Consider the following 26,208-nt stretch of genomic DNA (forward strand, 5'->3'; position numbering starts at 1 on the left):
TTTAAAAAAATAAAATTAAACTTCAAACCACTTATTTCATCACAAGTTTTAATTCCTAATAGATCAAATCACTAAAAATTAAAAAAAATTAAAATAAAACGCATCAGCTATGGTTAGAAGTAAAATAATACGTACCAAAAAATTACCAACATATACATATTTCCATTTCAAAATTACCGCAACCCAAACATATTGTCATGATCCTCGCAGTTTTTAAAATTTCCAAAAAATTATCACACTACAATTTTTAATCCATGTAAGAACATCAGCACGCAAATGGTGAATGTGTTTCTCTCACATCTTCTGTAAGAAAGATGAAATCCTTTGTGAATAAATCAATCCAAGAAAAATGAGAATAAAAAATAAAAATCATCTTCGAACCTTGACAATGTGCACTAAGATTTCGGGCTAAACAACAATTTCGCAAAAATTACAATTCACATCACATTTAATAAGGGCATGCATACTCTTCGTATATCTGCTGCAAAAATACTTGAACAAGATGGAGAAAGCTAAAGGAGATTTGAGTATAGAGGAAAAGTTAACCGAAGACTAGTTCCATTATCTTGGCACTATCCCATGAAACATAATGACCGGCTGCTATACCACAATAGTAACTCCACCAATCAGGCAGTAACCATTGATGAACTCATTATCTGGATCTGTAAACAAAGAGGCAAGAATGAAGACCAAGCTCTTTTTTTTTTTGTTTTCCTCCTTTTACTTATTGCTTCAAATCATACCTTATTCACAAGTAAGTTTACTTGCTCCCTGTACATCTCCTTCAAATCTACAATATCTGCGCGAAGTTCTTCCAGCTAGACATGCAATCACGTATATATGTCAGGATTTGAGAGAAAATAGTACCCTCTTCTTTATATGTTTTCATTTACAACATAAAAATATAGATACAATGCAGATATTGAAAAAGCAACACTAAAGAATATATGATGGAAATCCGAGGGGTTGGCTCAAGTAGTAAAGGCCTTGGTCTTGGGGGTATACTCCCCATGGTCTAAGGTTCTAACTCTTGAGTGTAAACAATTTTTTGAGGTCACGTCCTATCGGCTTTTCTGATGATTTACCAAATCCGTGTGATGTGAATGTGTTACATGGGGACTAGTCATAACAGGAAAATAAAAAAATTCGTGATGATTTACAAGGTCTGGTCTCTGAGGTTGCTCATCATAACCGGAGGGGAAAAAAGGAATCATGGTGGAAATCATGTGCTTCAGGGCAACCACAAGTCCAAAGCTATATTTTCAGTTGCTTTTTGTTTTTTATTTTTTTGACCAAGGGGAGGGAGGATTTCCCAGAGGTAAGTAAGTACAACTTCTGATTTTCTCCAAGCATTACATTCCCTGTGTTCATCTATCAAAATCGAAAGCTAAGCTTTTATCTGTGGTTCCTCAATCCAAAATGAAGCAGAGAACTCAATGACAAAACAAACTAGCATCAGATTTGATCCTATAAATGGCTATACAGAATATCCCAAGCTGAAAACATATTACCATTCCAAGCAAAGATCCAGACTGAATATACATACCTCCTCATCACGTTCACCCATTAGCTCCAGCGCAGCAGAGTGTCGCCTCCTTAATGATTCTAGCTCTGCCTGTATGCCAGGCAACATGGAAGCCTCTACCTGTAACTTCTCACACTGCATTCAACGCAAGCAATTCTCAAAAAATATGTAATTTAAAAAAAAGGACACTTAAAAGAATAAAAATAAGATATTGAACCTCACCTGCCCTGTCATTTTGACCAATTCCTCGGCAAGAGAATCACGTATAGATTCCAACGATGCCTTAGCAAAAGAGAAACAAAAAGCAATCAAAACAGTAAGTCAATGAAAACTGTTCATAATGAAACGGCATAATATAACTGTATGGCCCCTAAAAATTCAACAATGGTTGAATATGAACAAACACAACTCTGCAGAGCTCATAACTGGAAAATGCAATAAAGCAAAAGAAACAAAATGTGTAGGAAGAAATAAAATTTCAGGAGTTTAGAACATAGACCATACCAAACGAGACATGTATGAAGCAAGCTCACCCTCCTTCTGACGTAGAGCGGCTTCAAAAGCACTAGGCGTCATGCTCTTCATAAAATATGGATTCATGGTTAACTCTCCAGCGTTTCTCCTCTCGGAGAAACTGTCAGACGAGTCCAAAGATGCTTGCAGGAAATAGCTTTCCTCCATGCTGCCTAGGCTGCTAGCGCTTGAAAGCTTTCGGCTTAAGTTTCCTGCACAAATTTTCAAAATATATAACATCTGTGGACCTTCAACTCATGCAAAGTAAATTCAAAGCATCAAACCATTCTCAAAAGCAGAACTGTGCTTTGTTATTGGAGTTTGATCTGTTGCAGCAGCCGCAGAATGAACATGAGCTGTCCTTTCCAAATCCAACCGAGCAGTTTTCTCCTTTTCTATCTCCTGTCAAGGATCAGGAAGTCAATCCAGAAAATCTCAATGACCCTAAGATATAGATAGAACAAGGGCAGTCTAATGAAACTTTTCAATAAAAATAATGAATAAAAAAGTTCCACTTAACGGCTATGAACTAAAATGAATCAGACTAAGATCTCTTAATACTACTAAGATGGAGCTAGATGCAGTTCCTCTTCTTACTATCAAATGTAACTTCAAATTATATAAGAACCAGAGGCACCACCTGCTGTAGCAGTTCCCTGTGCATCAGTGCATCTTGTAACTCTTGCTTGTGTTTCCGCCTGAGTTCCTTAATTTGTTCTTCAAGCTGGTTTGCATGACCTTCCTGGGTGTCAGCTTCCTCCTTGGCTGCAAGGTACTCTTGCCTATTTTCAGCTGCTCTCTGTCTCTCCTTTTCAAGGGATCTACTTAACTGCATCTGTTCTGTTCTAAGACATGAGATCTGAAACAAATCACAGCTGTGAGCTAGTTTCTATGAAAAAGCCCCAGTACTTAAAACAAGATAACCAACAAAAGCAGAACCTGAGCCTCAAGAACATTAATTCGAGATAAGGTTTGAGATAAGCGCTCATTCACAGATTGCTCTCTTTCCTCTGCAGCTGCAGCTTTGGCCTCTGCTTCCTGTATGCAATAAATGTAATCATATAAGAGCAATGTAAATGTTTCAAATGAAATTAACAAAAACTTCTACACACCTGAAGTCGAGAATTAAGGGACCTCTCAACAGCAGCCCAGGCTTCTGCTCTTCTGGCAGTTGTTTCCTGTTGCCAATAAAATAAAGAATCAAACACAAGACCCAAGCAAACTGACACAACTAAATTGAAGAACCAGCATTGGAGATCCATAAACATCCTCATCAGAACTCTAAAATTTTGTTTTTACATATTCACCTGCATAGCTTCAATCTGCCTTAAAAGAGGCCTTGTAGATTCTGGAACTTGTGTAATCAACTCCTCACATCGACGCTCACTTGCCTAGAAAAAGAAAAAAAAAATCTGCAAGATGATGCCAACAAATGAGAAAGAAATAAAGGGTTACAGTTTAAGCAAAAAAGAGGAATTTTGACAAACTTGATAACGTTTCTGAAGATCTTCGATGTCCCTACGAAGCATGTCTTCTCTAAACACTGCCTGCAAAATTGATGATAGAGTATGTTAATCATGATCAGTGGCATGTCAGCTGGAAAAAACCAACAATCCAACTGATGTCTCAAAAACCTGCTGCTCCTTTCTACTCAGAGTTTGCCTTAATTCTTCAAGTGCCTGAACTAGCATAGCTTCACGTTCCTGGGCCTCTCTCAAACGACTCTCTAGTTCAGTTCTTGCGTCATTGTTGGCACGCGTCTCTGCTAATGCCTCAGCCTCCTTCGCAGCATTCAAAGCATTTGTATAGTATTCTTTCAGTGCTGCAAGTTCTGTTTGGTGTTTTTCTACTGTTTCCTGCAGCAAGTGCTCTGTAGCCATTTTGTCCTTCTTGATACTCTCTACTTTATTTTCTTCTACCTGGAAGTAGAAATTATATACCATTTATCAATAATAGATTGAATCTTCTTCACAACAGCATCTCTACATTTTTAACAAGAACGTGCTAGTTCCGTTAAGATCATATGGACTTTCATTTACTTTGGAGTATTATATAATGGACTTCCTCAATTAACAGGCAACAGAATAGTGAACACTTTCTTACAAACAGGTAAAAACTAAGACAAGTGCTGCATAAAGTCCATTTCTTTATTAACTTTATAGTGGCTCGGAGAAAGTGATTGTTCAGTTTGATTGTCAAGGAGATAACATATTTAGAGAATCTCTCAGAAGTTTGACTACCTGAAACTTAGTAATCAGCCCCTTCTTCTCTTCTTCAAGCTCTCTAATCTAGCTTTCAGGAAAAAGGAGAAAAGAAAAGACAAAGGATTTGTTATATCAGAATAGGTAGCAGCAGAAGGATGAAAAGTTAGACAACCAGGAAGCCTGCAAGCCATACCTGAGCCCTTAATTTCCTAATCTGAGATTCTTGAGCAGCCTGCTTTTTTGAAAGCCCTTCACCTGAGATGATATACAAAAATCGATTTAACAAATTACAATATATATATATATATATATACACACACACATATTGAGAACACATAGGAAAGGATCTGTATACTCCCTAATATATAGACTTCCAAATTCCTCACCGATTTGCATTCAAGTTTTTTTTTTTCTTGAAGGAATTGTCATTGTTTGGGAATCAGATTTTACCATGATACTTGGCCAATAAGTAAATTGAAACAATATTGGCAGGAAACCAGCAAATCCAGAAAGTATCCATCATGACTGTACAGAGGAACCTCACATACAAATTAGGCCCGTGACATGAAACTTGGGACTAGAGGCCTCAAAGTGCTACAAGTGAATAAATTGCACTGTGGCACCATCATCCTATAATTTGTAGAATTTTCTCCGGTTGAAAATTTATGCTTCGAACATTTGAGGACATGACACTTCTTCCCAGCCAAGTGTGATACTTCCCCAGAATTATTACAATATAATATTGACTGAAATAGAGCAAATATCATGAGGGTCCTCATTTCTTTTTTATTAAATTAGAATGTTTATTTTTTCATAATTACTCTATCAAACTCTTGGAATACCCTCAATGGAAAATAGACACTATGTAACTTTATTGCATTGGAGAAAAATAAAATCATGCTTTTGTTTTTATAAGTAATAAGAGAAAAAATAAAATCATGCTATGGACCTCCCCTTATTCAATAGATTATCTCAAGGAAAGGTTTAATAGTTTTTATATTCTTTTGGTAACAATGGAAATGCTTAATTTGTACAAAAAAACCTCCTCAAGCCTTGTTATGAGGATTTGGTCGGGCCCATGTTGAACAAGCCAAAACATGCACCGCCCAAACTGAATAGGGTGCATGAGTTAGAAGTTGAAAGGACACCCTATGGGATAAAAATCCACAATCTCTCACCCACCAACTACTTTAAGGGAGTGGAAGCGTCATTTAGGCGTCAGCTAATTGACCATGAGTTTCCATTCTGTACAAACTATAACATAACAGATGACCCTCTATAATGCTGATGTGTCTAAGACAAGCCTCTCAATAGCTCAAGCCTAGATAGTGCATCTAGCATAAACAAGCACCAAAAAACCGAACATGTGGAAAAAATACAGGTTATTTTGTTAAAAGAAAAGAAACGCAATAATAGGCCACTATTAGAGGTTGCACATCTCTACCTTCAGCCATAACCTGAGTAATTATTTCATCTTTTTCTTTCAGAAGAGCAGCTGCATCACTTTTTTTACTCTGCTCTCTTCTAAGCGTATCCCTTTCCTTAGTCAGAGCATAAACCTGTAACCATACACCAGGGTAATTAGTGATCAAGGTAAAGGTAAGTATAGGGTAAAAGGATTCTATTTGTTACCACTAAACAGGCTTACTATATCAAGAATTAATATTTGCACCTGACCTCGTGTTGGAATTAAGGCTTTGGTGAATGTAAATGTGGCAATTACGGAAAAGATCATTAAGTCCTAATTTACAAAATATTAAGATAACACCTGCAATTTATTACTCCAAGCAATGCAATGTAAAGTTGATCCGCAAGTTACCAATTAATACATGGTACATGAACTTAATTCGTCAGGTATAAAAAGGTTACACGTTCTGAAGCTCAATACCTTTTCCTTCTTTCACATGGTACACCAAATTGTATGAAAGAAGTCATTATTATATCTTTATTATACTAGATTTAAAATCAAAGGATAAAAGAAGTCATTATTTCCATGACAGAAAAATGAAACATCTACATCTCTAATGCCTCAGAAGCATCAAAAAAATTAGTATACAACCAAGAAAACACCACAGCTAGCAGTGTATCAGAAACTTGACAAGTACAAACCCTTTGGGGTCTTTAAGAAAACTTAAAATCTTTGAAAAGCATACATCATGAGATGAGCACTGTGCTACTGGAGGAAAATATGAGTACGACTCAATCATTGTGAAGAAATGAACACATTAAGAATCAAATTTTAAAAACTAAAATGGCTTTTCAACCTAGAGTCTGAATCTCTTAAATGGTTAGGACCTATCTGAATTAAATCATGAACATAGAAAAAAAAAAAATGATGAAAAACACACCTTCCTTTCCAGAGTTGCAACCCTCTGATGGTATTCCTCTCGCAAAGACTCAACTTCTGCATCATTGGATTTTCTCTGTTCCATAATTTTCAGCAGTTAAAAGTATGAATGAATGAAAAGTCAAGGGAAGCGAAGTATCTTTCAAACATGGAGTTTATGATCCCAACATGTTCAATTGAAAGATGCAGCAAACAGATGAGAAATAAATGACAGGTATATAGCAATCAACCATGTGAAGATATTTTTTTTATGAAAGCAAAACTTCTAAGAGTTCACGTATAAACTGAGCCCAGGTGATAGTTTTTTATGATAAGAAAGAGAATTGAGCCCGGATGATAGTGATTTAACTATAACAGAAACAGAAAGTTACAATGATCTAAATGTGACTCCAAAATACAAGCATTTGTGGGTTCAGTGTGAAAATATGGGTCCAACACAGTTTCAAGAAAACTTAATCAGGCTTGCCCAAAATTGGAACATACAAAAAAGGGTACTCAGCAAGTTCAAGTCAAATAAGTAAGTATAATTTCATAATTGTAGAAATGAAAATTCCAAAACTAAGAGTTCATTGCTTTTAGACGCATAAACTATCAACAAAATAAATATAGGTGATCTAGGTAAAGTACTAGAAAGAAATTCATTATAAATCAGTTAATTGGGAATGAAACCAACGAAAAATACACTTGCAGATATTTTATAAGCAAAAACTACAAAAGCACATCAAAGAGATCTCAAAATAATCATTATAGTCTAGTGCACATGAATCAATTAACCGTGGATGTATAATATTCTCTGGCATACATACATACATGAATATATCGTGATAAAATCATACTTACTCATAATAAGTACATTTTAAGGAACATAAGGTATCATTGTACGGACCTTCAAATCCTCAATCACGGCCTTTAGTTGTTCATTTTCGTTCATCATCTTAGCAATCTCATCCGCTTTTGCCTAGAACCAAAATATTCAAATTTAGCAGAATCTAAAAAAAAAAGTAGATCAAATAAAATGTCTTCACAGGATGCAGAGAGACAAACTGCTGAGCAATTCAAATCATGCTTGTATTCTGAAAAATTGCAACTAGAGCCCAAGACAAGTGGAGGAGAGAAGTGATTATGAATGTCCTAGAGACCTATCATTAATCCAAAATTTTGATGAGACCTTATATTCTGTGATTGCATTTCAACTCTTGCATTTAAAATTAAATCGTATTCTTTTTTCTTTGAGGCTGCGTTTGGTTCCCAAAATAAGCTGAGTTTAGTCTAACTTTAAGCTGAGTCTAACATCTAAACACCCAACTCTCAAATTACTAAACTCATCACAACTCAAAACCTTCTTACACATGGGACCTACAACTTTTTTCAATTTAAAACATTTTTATACGTGGGACCTACAACCTTTTTCAATTTCTCATAAAAAATACCAAACTCATCTTAACATCCAAACACACTTTAAACTCAGTTTAGATGGGCTCCACATAACTCCCTCCACTACTCAATTCACTACTATTTGTAAAGAACTCAACTTAATTGAGCTTAGCTCAACATCCAAATACAGCCTAAGTGAATTTTGACTCTCTCAGTGAAAGCAAGATACCTCATAGATTAATGGTTGACTATACAAGAAATTAGGCGCAATTTTAAGGAAAAAAAAAAAAAAACTAAAGACATGTGGTGTATGGGATGGTTTAGCCTTATTGATGGTGGTAATGTCATCCTTCATTTACAGGTAGGTGCTGAAGGTAGGCTTTAGAATTTAACAGACTTGGAGTCCCCTGCAGTTGTGGTAGTCAAGTAGGCTATTAAAACCAAAGGTTGAGGCACATTAAAGGACCGGCACCTTCATTGAGATTGCAGTGCCTTCAGCAGAGTCAATATTCCCAACCATAATAATCGGTCTAAAATAATTATCCACATATGGAGAAAGAAATGTGCACAAGAGCATTCAACCATCACTGAATCATCATTATAGAGATTTACAGTCAGTACAAAAAAAGGAAGAGACAACAAAGAAGAAAATATTCTGAAAGAATATGATTAGACCTTCAACACTTTCAGGGGGCAGGCTTAAACACAATCAAATGACCTTACTTATTCCCAAAATTATGTGTAAATAGCTGCCATATAAAAGCTGTGGTATCAAAGGAACATGGCCTTGTGAAATACCTGAGCTTGTCTAGCAGCACCTTGCAATGCATTTTCCATCATCTTCATCTCCCTCTTCACCTTCTCCAATTCAAACAGAGTATCTGAAGAACCGGAGTGATTTGTTCCTGAGCTCACCTGTTGCTCTTTAATGTCAGCCTCATCATCTCTGGCTTTTTGATCCACTTCAAATCCCTTAATAATTGCATGATTTTCAGGAGAAAGAGATTGAGACACCGTCGTTGCAGCTTCATCCGAAGCAAGTGCATTGGTCAATGGATGGTTAGAAGAGTTTCCAGCACTATTAGTCTCCTCAGCCCGAACAAAATGTAAACCAGAGAGCTCAGTTTCACCTCCAGCATGGCTATCACTTGATGCCTCACATTCAATTGTCTCTGCAATATCTTCTGCTTGCGAGTTCTGCTTATCCATACTCTCTACTTTTTTCACTTGTTCATCCAGACTCTCACTTGTATCAATGAAAGTATGCAACTCATGTGGCAAAATCATAATATTCTCAACTTGATCTACTTCAATGGCACCTGACTTGGTTTGCACCAAGTCTGGATTTTTGGAGGGTGCCACTTCTGATCTCTCTTTCTCTTGTTGATTGTCAATAGACTCCAATGTCTCAACATCCTGACTGTTGGGTTCAGGTTGTATAATAGGCATAGCTGTTGATGCAGATTTGGCTAGTTCAGAATTTGAAGTCACATTATTTGTCTCCTCTGCCATGTCTGATCGTTCAGCGTCTTTGGCTACCTCTTGGATTTCAGCTAGTTCTGAATTTGAAGTTACATTATTTGTCTCCTCTGCAGTGTCTGAGTGCTTAGCATCTTTGTCTACCTCATGGATTTCATTTTCTTCTTCTGCTTGTTCAGCTCCAGAATGGAGAGATCTGTCACTCTTGACTTCGGTCACCTCCTTTTCCTCTACATTAGATTTATGCTGCGCAGAGCCAGGTTTTTCAGATGATTTCTCAACTGCAGGTGGATACTGGGAAGATTCCGATATTTCTGATGACTCACCAGTACTTTCCTCACTTTTATGCCCCATAAGGGCCATGACAGGATCAAACAGTGCTTTCCTGTCGGCAGTGGAAGCCCATGAACCTGATGCTGGCAAGTAAAGAGAGAGATCATAGCCATAATAAATTTAAAACCTGCATTTTGAACTTTGATACAAAATAACGGACACCCTTTTACATCTTGAGAACTTTGGACCAAACCAACAAGAAAAAACTATGCTACACAACACAGAGTGTCAGAGAGTCATGAAATAGAAAAACTTCAATACGTTTTTATAGATGAGGTGATGAGGGTCAGTACCTCTTATGCTGGAAACGAAGAGATTGAAGCAAGATGATAGTATATAGGAGAGGGGTAAAGATACTGAAGAAAACTGAGTTGGAACAATAGTCCTCTCTTCCTCTCTTAGCTCTGGGATTCTAGAGGGCAGAAACAAATGTACATACACGAAAAATGTAAAGGTACATTTTCAACGTAATTCTCAATCAATCTTCCGTATTATGAAACACATAAATCACAAGCCCATTGACTGACTCCATTATTTTCGTTGCACGTCCACGTCTTGCTATAGTCGGGTTTCAATTCCACGAAAGGACTTAAAGCTGCGTAGTCTAGCTATAGCATTTAACCACAACTCACTATATGGCAAGATAGTCAACCACTCCACTAACATACCTATGCGTGGTTCAACATAACAACAAGCTTATACTGGTTGATTTGTAAATCAAAATTATAATGGAAATACAAAAATGGTACCTTCATTGCTGGATTCGGAATTCTCCGACTTCTCTTCTAAACCGAGAGCTGTGTCAAAATTCTTCTCGATGTTCTTCACGCTCTCCTGGAGCTTATTCACCGCTCCGGCGAGATCCGGGAAGTTCCCCAAGGAAACTCTCCCACCAAACCACGCCATCTTCAGATTACGAACCGAGATCAAGGAACTCGATCCGAATCTCTCTGACCGGAGAATTAGAACACATCAAGAACCCTGCATTTAATGCCAATCCAATTTCAACAACAACAGAGTTACAAAAAATACTTCAACGGTATTTTGGGTTTGGATGCACAGCTTATCCATAGGTATAATAATGACGAAGATGCGAGATCATATTCGCAATGAATGCGTAAATCTGAGAAGGAGATCAACGGCGGGGGATTGAAGTGAGGAAGAAAGTTCGGGAAATGACCTTTCGGCAGTCCGATTGGGTGTGAAGGCCCTCGTGATTCGCCAATCAAATCGTGGCTATTTCGCTTTTTCGAGCTGCTTAAACGACTTTTGGAGTGTGATTGGCCCTTACGGTTCCAGAATCTGAGAGAGAGATCTTTCTGATACGCTGGAAGAGAAGGTGGTTGGTCCGGTAGACGTGGACGCGGGGCGCCGGGGTTGATCTGAATGGCTCTGCGAAATTAAAATTTGCAGTCTCCCGTACAATTCTTTATCGTGTTTTTATTTTTCATTGCATTTTCTTTCAAATTTACAATTTTTTTATAATTTTATTATAAATAAAAAATAATTATGTAAAGTTAAAATTATTTCTAATCAAACGACACAATACATAAACAATAAAAAATAGGGGATTTCAAAAAATAAAAATGGAAAAAATGGATTGAGTAATCTGTATCCAAAACACACCTTTTAAAACAGCAAACGAATGAATCCCAAATTATATTTATATTTATAAGTTAGTGTGTAAAACACGGCATCTACGTAATTAACATAATAAAACTTAATTTATAATAAAATTTTAAATTTTAAATCTCTTATCAATTAAAACATTCAACGGCATAAAAAAATATATTATTCACACAAATTTATAAATGGAAATACTCTTTAATTTATCAACCCAAAAACAATTATCACTCACTATAAAAAAGTTACTATAGAAGTTGAGAAGGGCAACAACAAACTCCCCCATTTTTATAATTCTATTTTAAATTAAAAACAATTACATAATATTTGAAATCAAAATAAACAAAAAGTTTAATATTGTTTAATAGTTTATGAATATCTTTATTTCAACTTGGCTTATTTTTAGGACTGTGAAGCCGAGCCTTTTATCCAAGCACCTTGCGCTTTCCCGCCACTATCTGTTAGCTCCCAGACGGGCTGATTCAATAGCCTACTATATTCTTATGTCTTTCCACAACGCCTCTTATATCCTTCTCCTCCTCCTTATTTGGAACGCCAGATGCCAGTACTTTGCTCCCTACCAATGCTAAAAATAACCTCTCCGTCCTCATCTTCCCTCTGCTCCCTTCTCAAATACAGCCTTTCCCACTTCCTATATCACTCGTTCCCGGTACCAACCCCTCAACAGAACGCCGACCCCAAACCCCATCAAACTGTTTATTCTTCTTTTAACCTCCGCGCTTTGCGCACCCAACAATCGGCCCCCTCTTACTATGCCTCTCTTCTCCAATCCTGCATTGCCCGGAAAGCGATCAACCCTGGAAAACAACTCCATGCTCATCTATGCCACGTGGGTCTCGGGTTTGATTTATTTATAGCTACAAAGCTTGTTAATCTTTATTGTGTTTGTGACTCTTTAGGTGAAGCACATCTCTTGTTCGATAGAATTCCTAAAGGTAATTTGTTCCTTTGGAATGTTTTGATTCGTGGATATGCGTGGAATGGACCGTATGAGGCTGCTATTTCTCTTTACTACCAAATGCTTGATTATGGGCTCGAGCCTGATAATTTTACATTCCCGTTTGTGCTCAAGGCATGCTCTGCTCTTTCTGCCATTGAAGACGGGAGGAAGATTCATGAACACGCATCAAGGACAGGATGGGAGACAGATGTGTTTGTGGGTGCCGGTTTAATTGATATGTATTCCAAGTGTGGTTGTGTTGGAAGTGCTCGCCAAGTGTTTGATAGGATTGAAGTAAGAGATGCTGTGTTATGGAACTCTATGCTTGCTGCGTATGCACAAAATGGGCATCCAGACGAGTCACTCGGTCTGTGTAGTGAAATGGCATTGGCAGGTCTGAGACCCACAGAGGCAACTCTTGTGACTGTGATATCAGCTTCAGCTGACAGTGCAGCTCTTCCTCAAGGGATGGAACTTCACGGGTTTAGTTGGAGACATAGGTTTGAGTCCAATGACAAGGTAAAGACTGCACTGGTGGATATGTATGCCAAGTGTGGTTATGTGAAGGTGGCTAGGAATTTGTTTGAGCGGCTTAAGGAGAAAAGAGTTGTCTCTTGGAATGCAATGATAACTGGGTATGCGATGCATGGTCATGCTACTCCAGCACTGGCTTTATTTGAGGAGATGAAGGAGAAAGCTCGGCCTGATCACATAACTTTTGTGGGTGTTCTGGCAGCTTGCAGTCATGGGGGTTTGCTTGATGAAGGGCGGATGTATTTTCAATTGATGATGAGAGATTACCACATAGATCCAACAGTTCAGCATTATACATGCATGGTTGATCTCCTTGGCCACTGTGGGAGATTAGAAGAGGCTTACAATCTGATAATGCAAATGAGAGTACTGCCAGATTCTGGCGTATGGGGTGCTTTGCTGAATTCATGCAAAATCCACGGCAATGTGGAGTTGGGTGAAGTAGCATTAGAAAAACTAACTGAACTTGAACCTGATGATTCTGGAAATTATGTGATTTTATCAAACATGTATGCTCAAGCAGGCAAGTGGGATGGAGTTGCAAGACTGAGAAAGCTGATGATGGATAGGGGAATAAAGAAAAGCATTGCTTGTAGCTGGATTGACATAAAAAATAAAGTCCATGCATTCCTCTCTGGTGATAATTCACATCCTGATTCTGAAGCAATATATGCAGAATTGAAGAGGCTAGGAGGACGAATGAAAGAAGCTGGCTATGTCCCAGCTACTGGATCAGTTTTCCATGATGTGGAGGATGATGAAAAGACTAATATGGTTTGCAGTCACAGTGAAAGGTTAGCAATTGCATTTGGACTCATTAGTACTCCCCCTGGAACCAGGCTTTTGATAACGAAGAACCTCCGGGTATGCGAGGACTGTCATGTTGCAATCAAGTTCATCTCAAAGATAACAGAGAGGGAAATCACTATCAGAGATGTCAATCGCTACCATCATTTTAAAGATGGGATTTGTTCTTGTGGTGATTATTGGTAAATGGAATCGGGAGAAACATTTGGAAATTTAAGGTATATGTTCTAACAAAAACTATCTATTTTAGAAATTAGGATATGATGAAGAAGGATAGTACAATGAATCTGGGTAGAGAACACCATATACACCATTGTTGATGGAAGCGAAGCACATGTTGTTATCTGAATTTATTGCATAGTTCAAGAATCTTGTAAAACAGGGAAGATTTTTGTGTAACTAATAAATGCGCTGGGCTGCTACCATAAAAATAGAAATGTGCTGCTCTATCCCAACAACCTTAAAATGGAGGTGGATGGTCTAATAATTAGAGGCATGGGAAGTGACTAGTAGTATCCATTAGTGAAACCACACCACTATTTAAAATGTCTGAGTTTTGCGGCAGTACTGGACATGAGACCTGGTATCTGCAGATTCGGTGGAAGTTTTTAGCGCTCAACACATTTGAACAACCATAGGTGGGAAAGGAAGCAGCCAAGTGTTGAGCTTGATGTAGATTTACCTCCTCTGAACGACCATTGACACAGCAAGTAGCAGCGAATGAAAGTTTTGGAAGCCCATGTAGTGGATCAAAGGTGCTACTTCGACTTTGTGAGGGTACACTTGCTAGTAAGTTCATCTTTTAGTTTAAGATACTGGATGTTCTAGTTTCATGCTGGTTGGTTTGTACTCATCTAAATCTTTGCATTCTCTGAGCATTCTGATTTATCATAAGCTACCTTCAGCACTTGAGGGATCGCAAAATTTTCTTGGAGTTACGTCTGAGATTTTTTGTCTGGTTGCGTTACTCTATTTACATAATTTTCCAGAAAAGGTCTTTTTCTTTTCTTTTCCCATTAAAATCATTGTTCTGTGGGGCATCTCTTCGGATAAGAATTCCTGGATAATTGATAATGTTTGCAGACATGGATTCCCTCGTCAAATGAAGACAGTGTACTTGTAGGTTTGCTATTGGCAACACTACTACTTGGGAGATTGCTAAAAGCGTGACAAATACTGCTTCAGTAGGGCATAGGAGCCTGAGTTAGTTGGGAATGGTAGTTTTTACCCCTTTTTTGTCGCTGATTTGAAGTGTCATAGTCTTGGGCATGGCCAATATTTAAACCAAATTCTATTCTAACCACCTTTAAAGTTTAAAGATAATCGAGATTAATTTTTTATGACTCCTTTTATTTAAATTGTTAAACAATGAGTACTTTTCAGATTTGGCCTAACATTTTGCCTGAACAAATGATCAATTCTGACTGCGTTTGATTCTGAATCTCTGATATTTTTTTGGTGTTGGCATAACATTTGTCCCAAACAAGCAATCCATTCTGAATCTTCTTGATTTTGGCTTGGATTGTCTCCATTTTGACTGTAACAGTTTGAACATTAAAGTTGATATATTAAACATTGTCAAAATAATCCAAACTCCAATGAATTTTTGTGGATGAATCAAGGAAGGTATTCAAGCAGAAGAATGACATATGGAATAAAACTCCCCTGCATGACCCTGTGAAGGATTTATAGAAATTTTCTGAGACTCAAATCAAAATGAAACTAGAATCGATTGAGCCCCACTTTGAAGTGATCATGAATTTTAGTTGATATTAGTGTAAATTTCAGCCAGTATAATTGGCTACATGTCAATATTGCTAGTGTAATCAATGCCAATTTGTTCAGCATTATTCTTTAGAGAACCCCATGCCTTTTTTTCCTCTCTTCTAATATTCCATTCCAACTAACCTACTGCATATGCACACAGCACACACTGGAGAGAGAGACTAGAATCTAAAATTTTTAATTAGTTCAATTACTAAGAAGGGACAAACAGAGGTGGGATCTATCTTGTCCTAGAAATTTGCCTGACCTCAATGTAAGCAATGGGCATTCATGAATGAGTGACATAAAAGTGTCTGTACACATCAGCTCTTTTAGAAAAACCTCCTCCATAAGATTTATATCTCATTACCATTCAATATTGCATGGCACTTTGTTGTAGTAGCTTTTCACCTGACTTCCAGAACAACCATCTCATCTACTCTTCAACATCTAACTATCTCTACAGATTGTATAGATAATACAGCAATTCTTTAGCCTTTTAATAAAGAATGATCTTACAAGCTTCATGTTAACTGTACTAAAACAGACTGTCGTGGCATCATTATTTGACTCGATTCTCAATGTGCCAGCATCCTAGGGTGGGCCAGATTGCTCTCTGGCCTGGCAGTCCCATGTGGATTGCGTGCCGTGTTGGAATTTATACATTAGCGTGGCGATTGGAAATCTTTAAATAATATCATATTATTAGTCTTAGCCAATGCAAATTACTATATCAGAAGATGTTTGTTTCCATTCTTTAAAGCGCATTAGTTACTGTCTGATGTATGATGGTTTGAAAACTAAGAAGATAAGAACCGTTGAAGCAGGACAATACTTATATGTGAGAGAGGTATGCTTTTGTTTTACCCTAGGAGTGGCTTGTTTCGTGGTTTAAAATGAGTGATTGGGGCTATCTTATCAAGTTGAATCTTGGTGTACGATAGATAAAACATTGAAATAGAAATGTAGCAACATGTCTGTGCCTCCCGTGTATCATATATCTATAGGCAGATTTATTTTCCTGAATTCTGAATATATAAGCAATGGAAGTAATATGAACTCCTTCCATGGAAAATAGGTTTTGTCATAATAAGGATAGAAAACAGATCAAGTGAACTGTAGGAGGCAAATGGAGTAGCATGTACTGTGATTTTTTATGAGATGAGATGTAAATGAACTGGGAAGAGAATGAAACAGAGCCTTGGAGGAGTTGTCTGTAACTACAATAAGGGCGTCAAAGTCACTGCATTGTAGTCTGAGTATCAACCTTTTTATCCATGCTTTACCTTGGTAGGCGGGGTTTCTACTGAGGTTGATGTCAAGTTCAATTTTTCAACATAGGATTATTAACCCTTATTTATTCTCTCTCTCTGACCACCTTTACATAATATCTATACATAATACTTATAATATGTATTGTAGGATGTGTATTTTGGTCTCAGGAAGAGGAAGTAGGAGATTCCACTCTTCTTTTCACTTTGTTTAACCTTCTATGAACACCATTTCTGTTAAAGTTTCTATATTCTTCTTCAACACCCGTCCTTTCTCTCTTTCATTCTTGTTTGTAAGCCATTTGTTTTCTTTCATAGCCTTTCTCAAACCTCGTCATTCTAGACTTTTTTTTCTCCTTCATACCTTAAATTCATCAAATTTTCCCTCTTCTCCCAACTTTTCCCTGATATATTTCAAACTTTTTCCTTTCAATGGGTTGTTTCCTCAAAACAATAATAATAATAATAAGGCAAGATGCCTCTTTTTGGTGGATTTCTGGTTCCTCTTTTTCCTTTCCTTGATGGACTATAACGATTAAAAGAGAGAGTAGCCGAAGTAAGATGAAAGAAACATTATGTGAAGAGAGAGAGAGAGAGAGAGAGAGAGATATCCAAAAGGAAGTTCAAACTAATTAATACTGTTCCTTATTAGGTTTGTCGAACCATGTGATTGCTTCATATTATCTACCATTCCTAACTACCAATACAGATGAAAAAATATATATATATATCCCCAAACTGAAGAAAACAAATAATATCATGGCTTGGTTGATTTGAATTGTAGATACCTTAATCATAACCTATATGGCACCAAAACTTTAATTATGGAGCGTGATAGCTCATAAATAGTGACACTGATATTTTCTAATATTCTTCAGCTTTACTTTGAACATAGAAAATCGAGTTAAATTTCTCTCGTGCACGCACATAAGCAATTTATTAGGTTAGTTGGTGGAAGAAGATAAGGATAACGTAAAAAAGTCTCGTGCTCAAAATCAAGATTCTTTGCAGCTTGTTGCTCCTAAAATCGTCTTCACCAATATCCGTTAAAGCTCAATGTTTTACGCTAGCTAAATAGAAAAAAAAAAAAATGTTATTTTGAGTGTACTGAAGAAGTGAGCCGCATGATCTTCAACATCTTTGACACTCGGTAAGTATATTATATATTCAAGACTTTCATGTTAGAAGTCGAGAGTTATGCCAATTAGACTTCATGCCTTTGATCCCTTATAATAGTACTTTGGTATTAATGCTGAGTTTGCATTACGACATGGATGGCATGCCCGTTTAACCTCTTTCAAAGAGTAAGGAAAAGCAAAGAAAATGTACTTGAAAGTGTTTAGAATAACTTTCATTCTATATAGTTTTCATTCCAAAGTGTTTGGTGTAACCATTTAACTCATGCACCGACTTAGTTTGGTGAAAACCTACAGCTTCTGTTGGTTTCTTGGATAGCCATGCACCAACCAGATATATCTCCTTTGAATTGCATGTCTTTTTTTAAAGGTAAAAATTAATCCTTCGCAATATCAGAAAATTTATAATACTGGTAAAAATTAATCCTTCGCAATATCAGAAAATTTAAATTAAGCCCATGTTGAAGTTTTTTTTTTTTTTTTTGGGTGAAAAAAAAAAAGAAGAAAAGCTTGGAGGCAAATCCATTAATTGCATTCACTTCTTTCAACTGATCTTTTAATGATTGATATAAAGACACGTAGAGATAAAATAGCCATAATGACACAGAACTGGAGACCAAAAAGGTCAAAAAAATGTTCACAAATTTAAATTACAAATTAAGCTTTTGAGGTGGTCATAGCTGCAGCATGGATTGACCTTATCCTTAATTATGTTGGTGAGCTGCCACTTGTTGATATGGTTCCTAAAATACCTATTAATTATAGACAATCATGAATGGCATCTGATTTAAATTAGCCATCCAAACTTGTCCAAGTTTAATCAGCCTTTGTTCGAATTTTTATATCTATCTGCAGTGAACCCAATATTTTTATTTTCATAATTATTTTCATCTCAGTTAATTATTATAATTTTTTTAAATTCTCACATAAAATAAAATAAAAAATTAAACTTTTTAAATCTTAAAATAAAAATAATATTAAAATTATATATTATAATAATATTTTATTTAACTTTTATATTAAATATTCTCATCTGTTAAAACAAATAAGATCTTAAGTAAATTTTATGTATAATATTTTATCTTTCTTTTTAGTAGAAGGATTGGCCCGATTGGGAGCAAGGTAATCCGATCTCCAAACATCTCTCTACAAGAGGAGTTGTCGTTCTTATCTGCTTATGATCTACATAACTACATTTGCAGCAGAAATTGCTAGGAAAAAAGAAAATTAATGTTTCACCAAATGCTGCTTAATTAATTAATTATGGGGACCAAAACCAAAGCTAAGATTAATCCAACTCCAAACACGGGTTGTTTCACGATAACCAATACTAGAGACAAACTTTCAATTGATGCAGTAAAAGTTGCTTTGCAGAAATCTAGCTGTCCCTACCTCTCCAGATCAATCAAATAAATCGCAAATGATCTCGAGCTTTGCAGCTTCTTTCTTTTAGCCCAAGTTGCTAATTGAAGAAAAATCCGAAAATACTGTTGATGCATTTGTTTATTCAACTGCTTTAAAGTTAGTTGGGACTTTCACATTCCACTCCCAGTATCTAACGGTCAACCCCTACCAGCCCTCTTCACTCTCTCTCTCTCTCATTCATACGCACGAACACACAACAAATGACGCATAAATGTATTAAAAGAGAGAGAAAACTCATTTTTTTAAGTTTCTTTATTTTGTTTTGTTTTATGTCCTTAAATCAAGCAGCCCCACCTCCCTTTCCCTCTCTCTCAGTCTCTCTCTAGGAACAACTCATTGATGATCATCACCATTTTTGCTCCATAAAACTGCCCAGTTTGCCACCCCTATCACAACTACTCCCTGCCTTGTCATGGGCGTGGACATGTCGAATAACCCACCCACTTCTCGTACCAAAGACTTCTTTGTCTCTCCGGCGCTGTCTCTCAGCCTTGTAATATTTACATTCATCATAAAACTCTCTTAACATCTACGATTCATTGCGTTTTTCTTTCCTCGTTTCTTATAGCATATATATATATAGTTTCTGCTTATTTACTTCCTTCTTTTTTGCGTTTGCTACGTAAAAGGCTGGGATTTTTCGCGATGCCGGGGCCGCGGCGGCGAACATGGAGGTGGAGGAGGGGGATGAGGGAAGCGGAGGCGGCGGCGGCCAGAGAGAAGACACGGCAGAGATTAGCAGCGAGAACTCGGGGCTCCTGAGATCAAGATCCGAGGATGATTTCGAAGGCGAAGGAGAACACGATGATGATGGTGACGGGGACAAGAACAAGAAGAAGAAGAGAAAGAAGTATCATAGGCACACGGCTGAGCAAATCAGAGAAATGGAAGCGTAAAGTCTTTCTTTATAATGATATCATGATTGCCAATTTTTGTTCTTTATGTACGTACGTATATATGAAGAAGAAAAAGGATTCAAAAGCTGATCAGGAGGCCTAGCTAACTAATAAGTTTAAGCATTTGCATGGAGTTAAATTCCGAGTTACTCGAGTTGCTTGAATCATTGATAAAAAAACCAGTTATGGCTTCCAGGTGGGGTGTTTGTTTGCTGGGAATAGCTTTTTTTATGAACATGGTTTGATAATTGTTCATTTACCGGTGTCTTGCCAAGGAAGCCTCGGTTAAAGTGCGTTAATTTGCATGTCAATAGCTTTATGTCTGCTTTTATGGTACTATACGATTCACAACTACTCCCAAAGATTTATAAAAAGCTAGTGCAAATGATCATACTTTCAAAAGAAACAAGATTCAAAAGTTAAAGCCATCTTAAATTTTCCACTAACTTTATTTTCTTTGTTTTTTATGTACATGTTCATGGTTATCGACAGGAAGATAATATTATAAAAACCATATATTTTTTTTTTCTTTCCCCGCAGACGATGACTAAAGCTATGTATTAATAATCATCATTTATTTCCACACTTTCATGTCATAATGTCAAGCCCATTTTGATATTTTGGCCTCCAATTAATGCCATAATATATATATGACTATGAACTCCATCGATTGCAGGCTATTCAAAGAGTCGCCCCACCCAGATGAGAAGCAGAGGCAACAACTCAGCAAGCAATTAGGCCTTGCTCCTAGGCAAGTCAAGTTTTGGTTTCAAAATCGTCGAACCCAAATCAAGGTATATATAATTTTGATCTAATTAATTATTCTTTCATAATGTTGCATGGGTTTAGCTAGGATCCAATTTTATTGGTCCAAATTATTTCTAATCATTGCTTTGCGCGCACCTTTTTATTTTTTATTTTCGTGAAGTCATGAATTAATGAGGAATTAATTCAATGAACTGTGCAGGCTATACAAGAGCGGCATGAAAACTCTTTGCTGAAATCGGAAATGGAGAAACTCCGAGAAGAAAATAAAGCCATGCGTGAGCAAATAAACAAAGCTTGTTGCCCCAACTGTGGCACGGCCACCACAAGCCAAGACGCAGCAGTTACTACAGATGAACAACAGCTCAAAATCGAAAATGCAAGACTCAAAACCGAGGTTCGAAAGATCCTTCAACTCATGAAAAAGTTGCTTTTCAATTTCCTTTCAGGCCGCTATATATGTGTTTTATATTGAATAATTCCGTTTCGTTTGGCAAACTTGTAGGTAGAAAAACTCCGAGCAACTCTCGGAAAATATCCTCCGGGAACAGCCAGCTCGTCTTCATGCTCAACTGGAAAAGACCAAGATAGCAGAAGCTCGTTAAATTTTCTCAGTGGAATTTTCGGACTCAAGAAGTCGAGGGTAATGGAGATAGTAAATGAAGCAATGGAGGAGCTGATAACGATGGCTACAGCTGGAGAACCACTATGGATACGTAGCGTCGAAACTGGTCGTGAAATACTTAATTACGATGAGTATGTGAAAGAGCTCTCTGCCAAAAATTCTAGTAACAATGTACGGCTAAAGAGATCCATCGAAGCCTCAAGAGAGACTGGAGTTGTTTTTGTGGATCTCCCACGGCTTCTTCAATGTTTCACGGATGTGGTAAGAAGTTAAATGAAAAAAAAACTTCCATGAAACTGACAGACCATGCAAGATTTCTCTCTCTCTCTCTCTCTCTCTCACAGAGACACACGAAATCATATAAATTAGTGTTCGATCTATATATATGATATTCATGTTAATTTGTTTTTATTGCAGAGTCAGTGGAAAGAAACGTTTCCGTGCTTGATCTCAAAGGCGGCCACTGTTGATGTAATCTCCGATGGTGAAGATCCTAATAGGAATGGTGCCGTACAACTGGTTTGTTGCTCGTTCAACCTTTGGTATTTCTTTTTCAAAAAATCTTCACAACTTCCTAACACTCTACACTTTACATTATTTTTAATTTCTTTTTTATTAAATATTTATTATATGAATAATAAATAAAAAATTTGAAATAATTTAAAAACAATAAACTCAAAAAAAAAAATTTTAAAAATATTAAAAATTTAAAAAAGTATGAAGTGTGGTGGAGGTTGTGTAGCAATGCTCTTTCTTTTTAATCCATTTGAAAGAATCCTCGAATTTTTCTCACTTTTTGCCATCATGTGGTCTAACCACGAGATAGGCAAAGAAAACAAAAAGTAGGGACTTTTGTGTCGGAACAACTTTTCTGTTGTATCATATAATTGAGAGGAGATGATCTTAGATGAAGTGATAGATTACACAGAAGTTAACTAAAAAATTGATGCGAATTGATGCAATACGTTAGATTATAAAATTATTTTTATTATATGTAGTATTTTATTTAATATTATTATTATTTTAAGATTTATAAAAATTAAATTACTTATTATATTTTATATAAAAATTTAAAAAAATTATAATGATAAAATGAGATAGATTGAAAATATATATTTTCTGTATTCAAACGGACCATATATATCAGCTTGTAAAAGATGATCAAAGATTCAAAATCTTGGACATTTTGGCTGCATGCCACATGAGTTTGGATCTAGATTCAACAAAGGAAAATCTCTAGCTTCAAGAGTGAAAAAAAACCAAGAAAGAAAGAAAAAACGATATTAATTTCCAGGAAGCATTCATTCGATCGAGATCGAGATCCTAACAGAAGACGATTAATGTTCAATTTCAGATGTTCGCAGAATTGCAAATGCTCACACCCATGGTGCCAACTAGAGAAGTGTACTTCGTCAGATATTGCAAGCAACTTAGCGCTGAACAATGGGCAGTTGTCGATGTTTCAATCGACCAAGTGGAGGATAACATTGATGCATCCCTTGTGAAATGCAGAAAACGCCCATCTGGTTGCATCATCGAGGATAAATCAAATGGCCATTGTAAGGTACGTATACAGATTTTCTCAAATTGATCCCACTGTTCTTGCCCTAAATTGGTGACGGGACATTTTGGAGAATCAATGGTCAATCTTGGCCAGGGTATGGGAAAAAAATCTCAAAAATAAAAAGAAAATCGAGAGTTGAAACTAAAGGAGTAAAGCGTATACTTAAAGCAATGTAGCAAGCAAAGCTTTTTGACGGTCTTCAGCTGTTTGGCAGGTTATTTGGGTAGAACACTTGGAATGCCAGAAAGCAACAGTTCATACGATGTACCGCTCTATTATTAACAGCGGTCTAGCTTTTGGTGCAAGGCATTGGATGGCGACACTGCAACTCCAATGTGAACGGCTCGTTTTCTTCATGGCAACCAATGTCCCCACCAAGGATTCAACCGGTAAGCCAAGATGAATGAGTTTTGGATTCACTGTACGTTGCATACTTCAATATAGAGAGGGCCGGTTTTGAAGCATATACCTGGTCTCAAATATAGGCGTTGCCACACTGGCTGGTAGGAAAAGCATATTGAAGTTGGCACAAAGGATGACATGCAGCTTTTGCCATGCAATTGGAGCATCGAGCTTTCATACATGGACCAAGGTCTCAAGCAAAACAGGGGAAGACATAAGGATAAGTTCCAGGAAGAACTTGAACGATCCCGGAGAACCGCTTGGGTTGATCTTGTGTGCAGTTTCTTCTATATGGCTGCCTGTGTCTCCTCATGTTCTATTTGATTTCTTACGAGACGAAGCTCGACGAAATGAGGTCTGTCTGCTTTGGAGTGGTAACTTAGTACAGTGATAACATATTTGTTTGTGATGATTGGCTCATGATATTCGTTTTTGTCAATCTTAGTGGGACATAATGTTCAAAGGAGATCAAACACAATCCATTGCAAACTTATCAAAGGGGCAAGATCGTGGCAATGCAGTAACCATTCAAGTGAGTTCTTGAAGTCAAATTACAAACTTCATTAAACTGAGTTCTCTAAAGTCAAAATTACAGACTCCATTCAACTCTAACTTCACCACAGTCGGACAACACCTAAACACATCCTAACATTGGTTTTCCAAACTTTCAGACAATGAAATCGAAAGAGAACAGTACGTGGATCATTCAAGATAGCTGCACCAATGCATACGAGTCTATGGTGGTCTATGCTCCGGTGGACATTACCGGCATGCAATCTGTTATGACGGGATGTGACTCTAGCAACATTGCCATATTGCCTTCGGGATTTTCGATTCTTCCAGATGGGCTTGAGTCGAGGCCCCTAGTGATTACTTCTAGGCAGGATGAGAAGAGCACAGAAGCTGGGTCTTTGCTTACAATAGCATTCCAGATCCTAACTAGTACCTCTACAACAGCTAAGCCCACCGTGGAGTCTGTGGATTCTGTTAACACTATAATATCATGTACCTTGAGAAATATTAAGACAAGCTTGCAATGCGAGGATGGTTGATCAATAATTTCATTGGATAGACACTAATTAATTGTAAACTCATAGGTTTCGTTTTCCTTTCCAAATATTTAGCTCAGCAAATCAGCTTTTTTATATGAGTCTTTGATTTGTCTATTGGTTATAACGGAGAGTATATCTGTAATTGGCATTCTTGAGATACAAAGAACGTGTAAGGGAGAGAGTTGAAGTAGAATCTTTCCAAATGTGTATAGAATTCTTATTTTGTCAATGACATATTGTGGTTGCTATAATTGCTGCTTTAATACATTGCTCATGACAAAAATGGTTCAAATAATAACTTGGTCCATTGGGAATATTGTAGCAATTCAAAAAAGTAATGGTTTACTGATTCATTACTGACTCTAGGGTAAGGACTTCTTTATATTATTAATAACACTATGAAGACCCTCATTCAATTACTTTCAAGATTGGCATATCCGCCCAGCTATGCAGGCCTCATACATCCCATGATGCAATAAAATAATGAACATAGCACTTTTTTTGATAATATGGAACCTCACCAAGGTATCCACCCTTGGGGAGTAAATCTTAGAACCATGACCACACCCGCCAAAACTGTCTCAAATAATCAAAGGGAACTCCTAATGTGGAATCGAACCCAAGATATCTGAATCTATAGCTCATTCCAAGTCGCCCTTTGAACACTAAGTTGCACCCTAATGATTGAATGTAGTGGGGAACATTACAATCTTAATCATCAATTATCTTATTATATTTAGTCACTCTGAACCATCATTAACAAACAAAGCATCCGCTTGAAGCACATCATGCCAGTTTAATCCCATGACAAATGGCTTTACTGACATGTCCTTTTTTTTTTTCTTCTGCACTCTATACTTGGTCTATACATTTCGCTTGAATAATTAAAAAAGGAGAATTGAGTATACAAGATTACAAGCCTAGGATAACACTTGCTAAAGTTAAATATCCATTTAAAGCTAACTCTCATAGTTTCATATCTAGTAGTTCAGATTTACCAACAAATGCTAGTGAGTCATAGGGACTTGAGACGAAAGTTTCTCAATCCAGAGTATACAATCTAATAAATTTCTTATTGTACTGAGTAATGAATAGTTACATCAAATCTACGGGCTACACCTCATCAGTTGAGAATGTACTTCACATGACAAAAGAAAATAAGCTTTTTGCTATCAAGAACCTCTAAGTGACATATTATCAAACATCAGTTTTGCAGTTCCTCTGAGCAGTACCCAGATCTATTAAATATCCTATCATAAGCAAAGTCACCAAAACTGCTCACCAATAGCCCTCCTATGTTAATCAAAAGCTCAAGCCCAGCAAAAGAAACAAAATTGACAAACTATTCCTAAATCTGCATATAACTCTTGTCAACTCATGAAAGCAAGAATCTACCTGTCGAGTGCAATGAATCCGAATTAAAAGGTATCACGCTTTTCACCCTTAAATGCCACACCATGTGCACTGCTCTCACATAATTCACAATAAATCTACACCCAAAACGATCATATATCCATCTTCGTTCATTCACATCCACTCGCAGTTTCTCTCTTGTATCCTCCCAGAATATTTTCCACACCGTCTCAACTCTCAAATCCTACTAATTCC

At 36.9% G+C, this 26,208-nt stretch overlaps 3 protein-coding genes across 3 annotated transcripts; 2 read left to right on the top strand and 1 right to left on the bottom strand.

The window, feature by feature from the left end:
- Positions 1–350: 350 nt before the first annotated feature.
- Positions 351–11,203, bottom strand: LOC109019206 (golgin candidate 5-like). Its single transcript, XM_019001451.2, has 20 exons — positions 10,956–11,203; positions 10,525–10,756; positions 8,762–9,858; positions 7,476–7,547; positions 6,591–6,665; positions 5,687–5,801; positions 4,436–4,497; positions 4,279–4,326; positions 3,673–3,957; positions 3,526–3,585; positions 3,346–3,429; positions 3,151–3,216; positions 2,978–3,076; positions 2,679–2,897; positions 2,323–2,440; positions 2,030–2,250; positions 1,748–1,807; positions 1,547–1,660; positions 744–818; positions 351–662 (listed from the first exon to the last, which is right to left on the bottom strand). The coding sequence occupies exons 2-20, from the start codon at positions 10,679–10,681 to the stop codon at positions 627–629; spliced, it is 3,063 nt and encodes a 1,020-aa protein (XP_018856996.1). The 5' UTR covers positions 10,682–10,756; positions 10,956–11,203; the 3' UTR covers positions 351–626.
- A 618-nt stretch (positions 11,204–11,821) lies between these two features.
- LOC109019203 (pentatricopeptide repeat-containing protein At4g21065-like) lies at positions 11,822–14,656 on the top strand. Its single transcript, XM_019001446.2, has 2 exons — positions 11,822–13,918; positions 14,294–14,656. The coding sequence occupies exon 1, from the start codon at positions 11,958–11,960 to the stop codon at positions 13,884–13,886; it is 1,929 nt and encodes a 642-aa protein (XP_018856991.1). The 5' UTR covers positions 11,822–11,957; the 3' UTR covers positions 13,887–13,918; positions 14,294–14,656.
- Positions 14,657–19,565: 4,909 nt separating this feature from the next.
- On the top strand, positions 19,566–24,832 carry LOC109019204 (homeobox-leucine zipper protein GLABRA 2-like). The gene is made up of 11 exons (XM_019001449.2): positions 19,566–19,789; positions 19,926–20,188; positions 20,869–20,986; positions 21,160–21,354; positions 21,463–21,843; positions 22,000–22,101; positions 22,937–23,146; positions 23,361–23,535; positions 23,632–23,903; positions 23,994–24,080; positions 24,220–24,832. The coding sequence occupies exons 1-11, from the start codon at positions 19,709–19,711 to the stop codon at positions 24,598–24,600; spliced, it is 2,265 nt and encodes a 754-aa protein (XP_018856994.2). The 5' UTR covers positions 19,566–19,708; the 3' UTR covers positions 24,601–24,832.
- Positions 24,833–26,208: the final 1,376 nt, after the last annotated feature.

Source organism: Juglans regia, chromosome 12 (genome assembly GCF_001411555.2).
Source record: "Juglans regia cultivar Chandler chromosome 12, Walnut 2.0, whole genome shotgun sequence".
NCBI classification, from domain to species: domain Eukaryota; kingdom Viridiplantae; phylum Streptophyta; class Magnoliopsida; order Fagales; family Juglandaceae; genus Juglans; species Juglans regia.

Coding starts and splice junctions, on each gene's coding strand:
- LOC109019206 (XM_019001451.2), bottom strand. CDS start 10,681: ATGGCGTGGTTTGGTGGGAGAGTTTCCTTGGGGAACTTCCCGGATCTC. Junction 6,666..7,475: donor CCGTGATTGAGGATTTGAAG/GTCCGTACAATG, acceptor ATTATGGAACAG/AGAAAATCCAATGATGCAGA. Junction 1,808..2,029: donor CTTCATACATGTCTCGTTTG/GTATGGTCTATG, acceptor TCTTTTGCTAAG/GCATCGTTGGAATCTATACG.
- LOC109019203 (XM_019001446.2), top strand. CDS start 11,958: ATGCCAGTACTTTGCTCCCTACCAATGCTAAAAATAACCTCTCCGTCC.
- LOC109019204 (XM_019001449.2), top strand. CDS start 19,709: ATGGGCGTGGACATGTCGAATAACCCACCCACTTCTCGTACCAAAGAC. Junction 23,536..23,631: donor CCCCACCAAGGATTCAACCG/GTAAGCCAAGAT, acceptor TCTCAAATATAG/GCGTTGCCACACTGGCTGGT. Junction 24,081..24,219: donor GCAATGCAGTAACCATTCAA/GTGAGTTCTTGA, acceptor CCAAACTTTCAG/ACAATGAAATCGAAAGAGAA.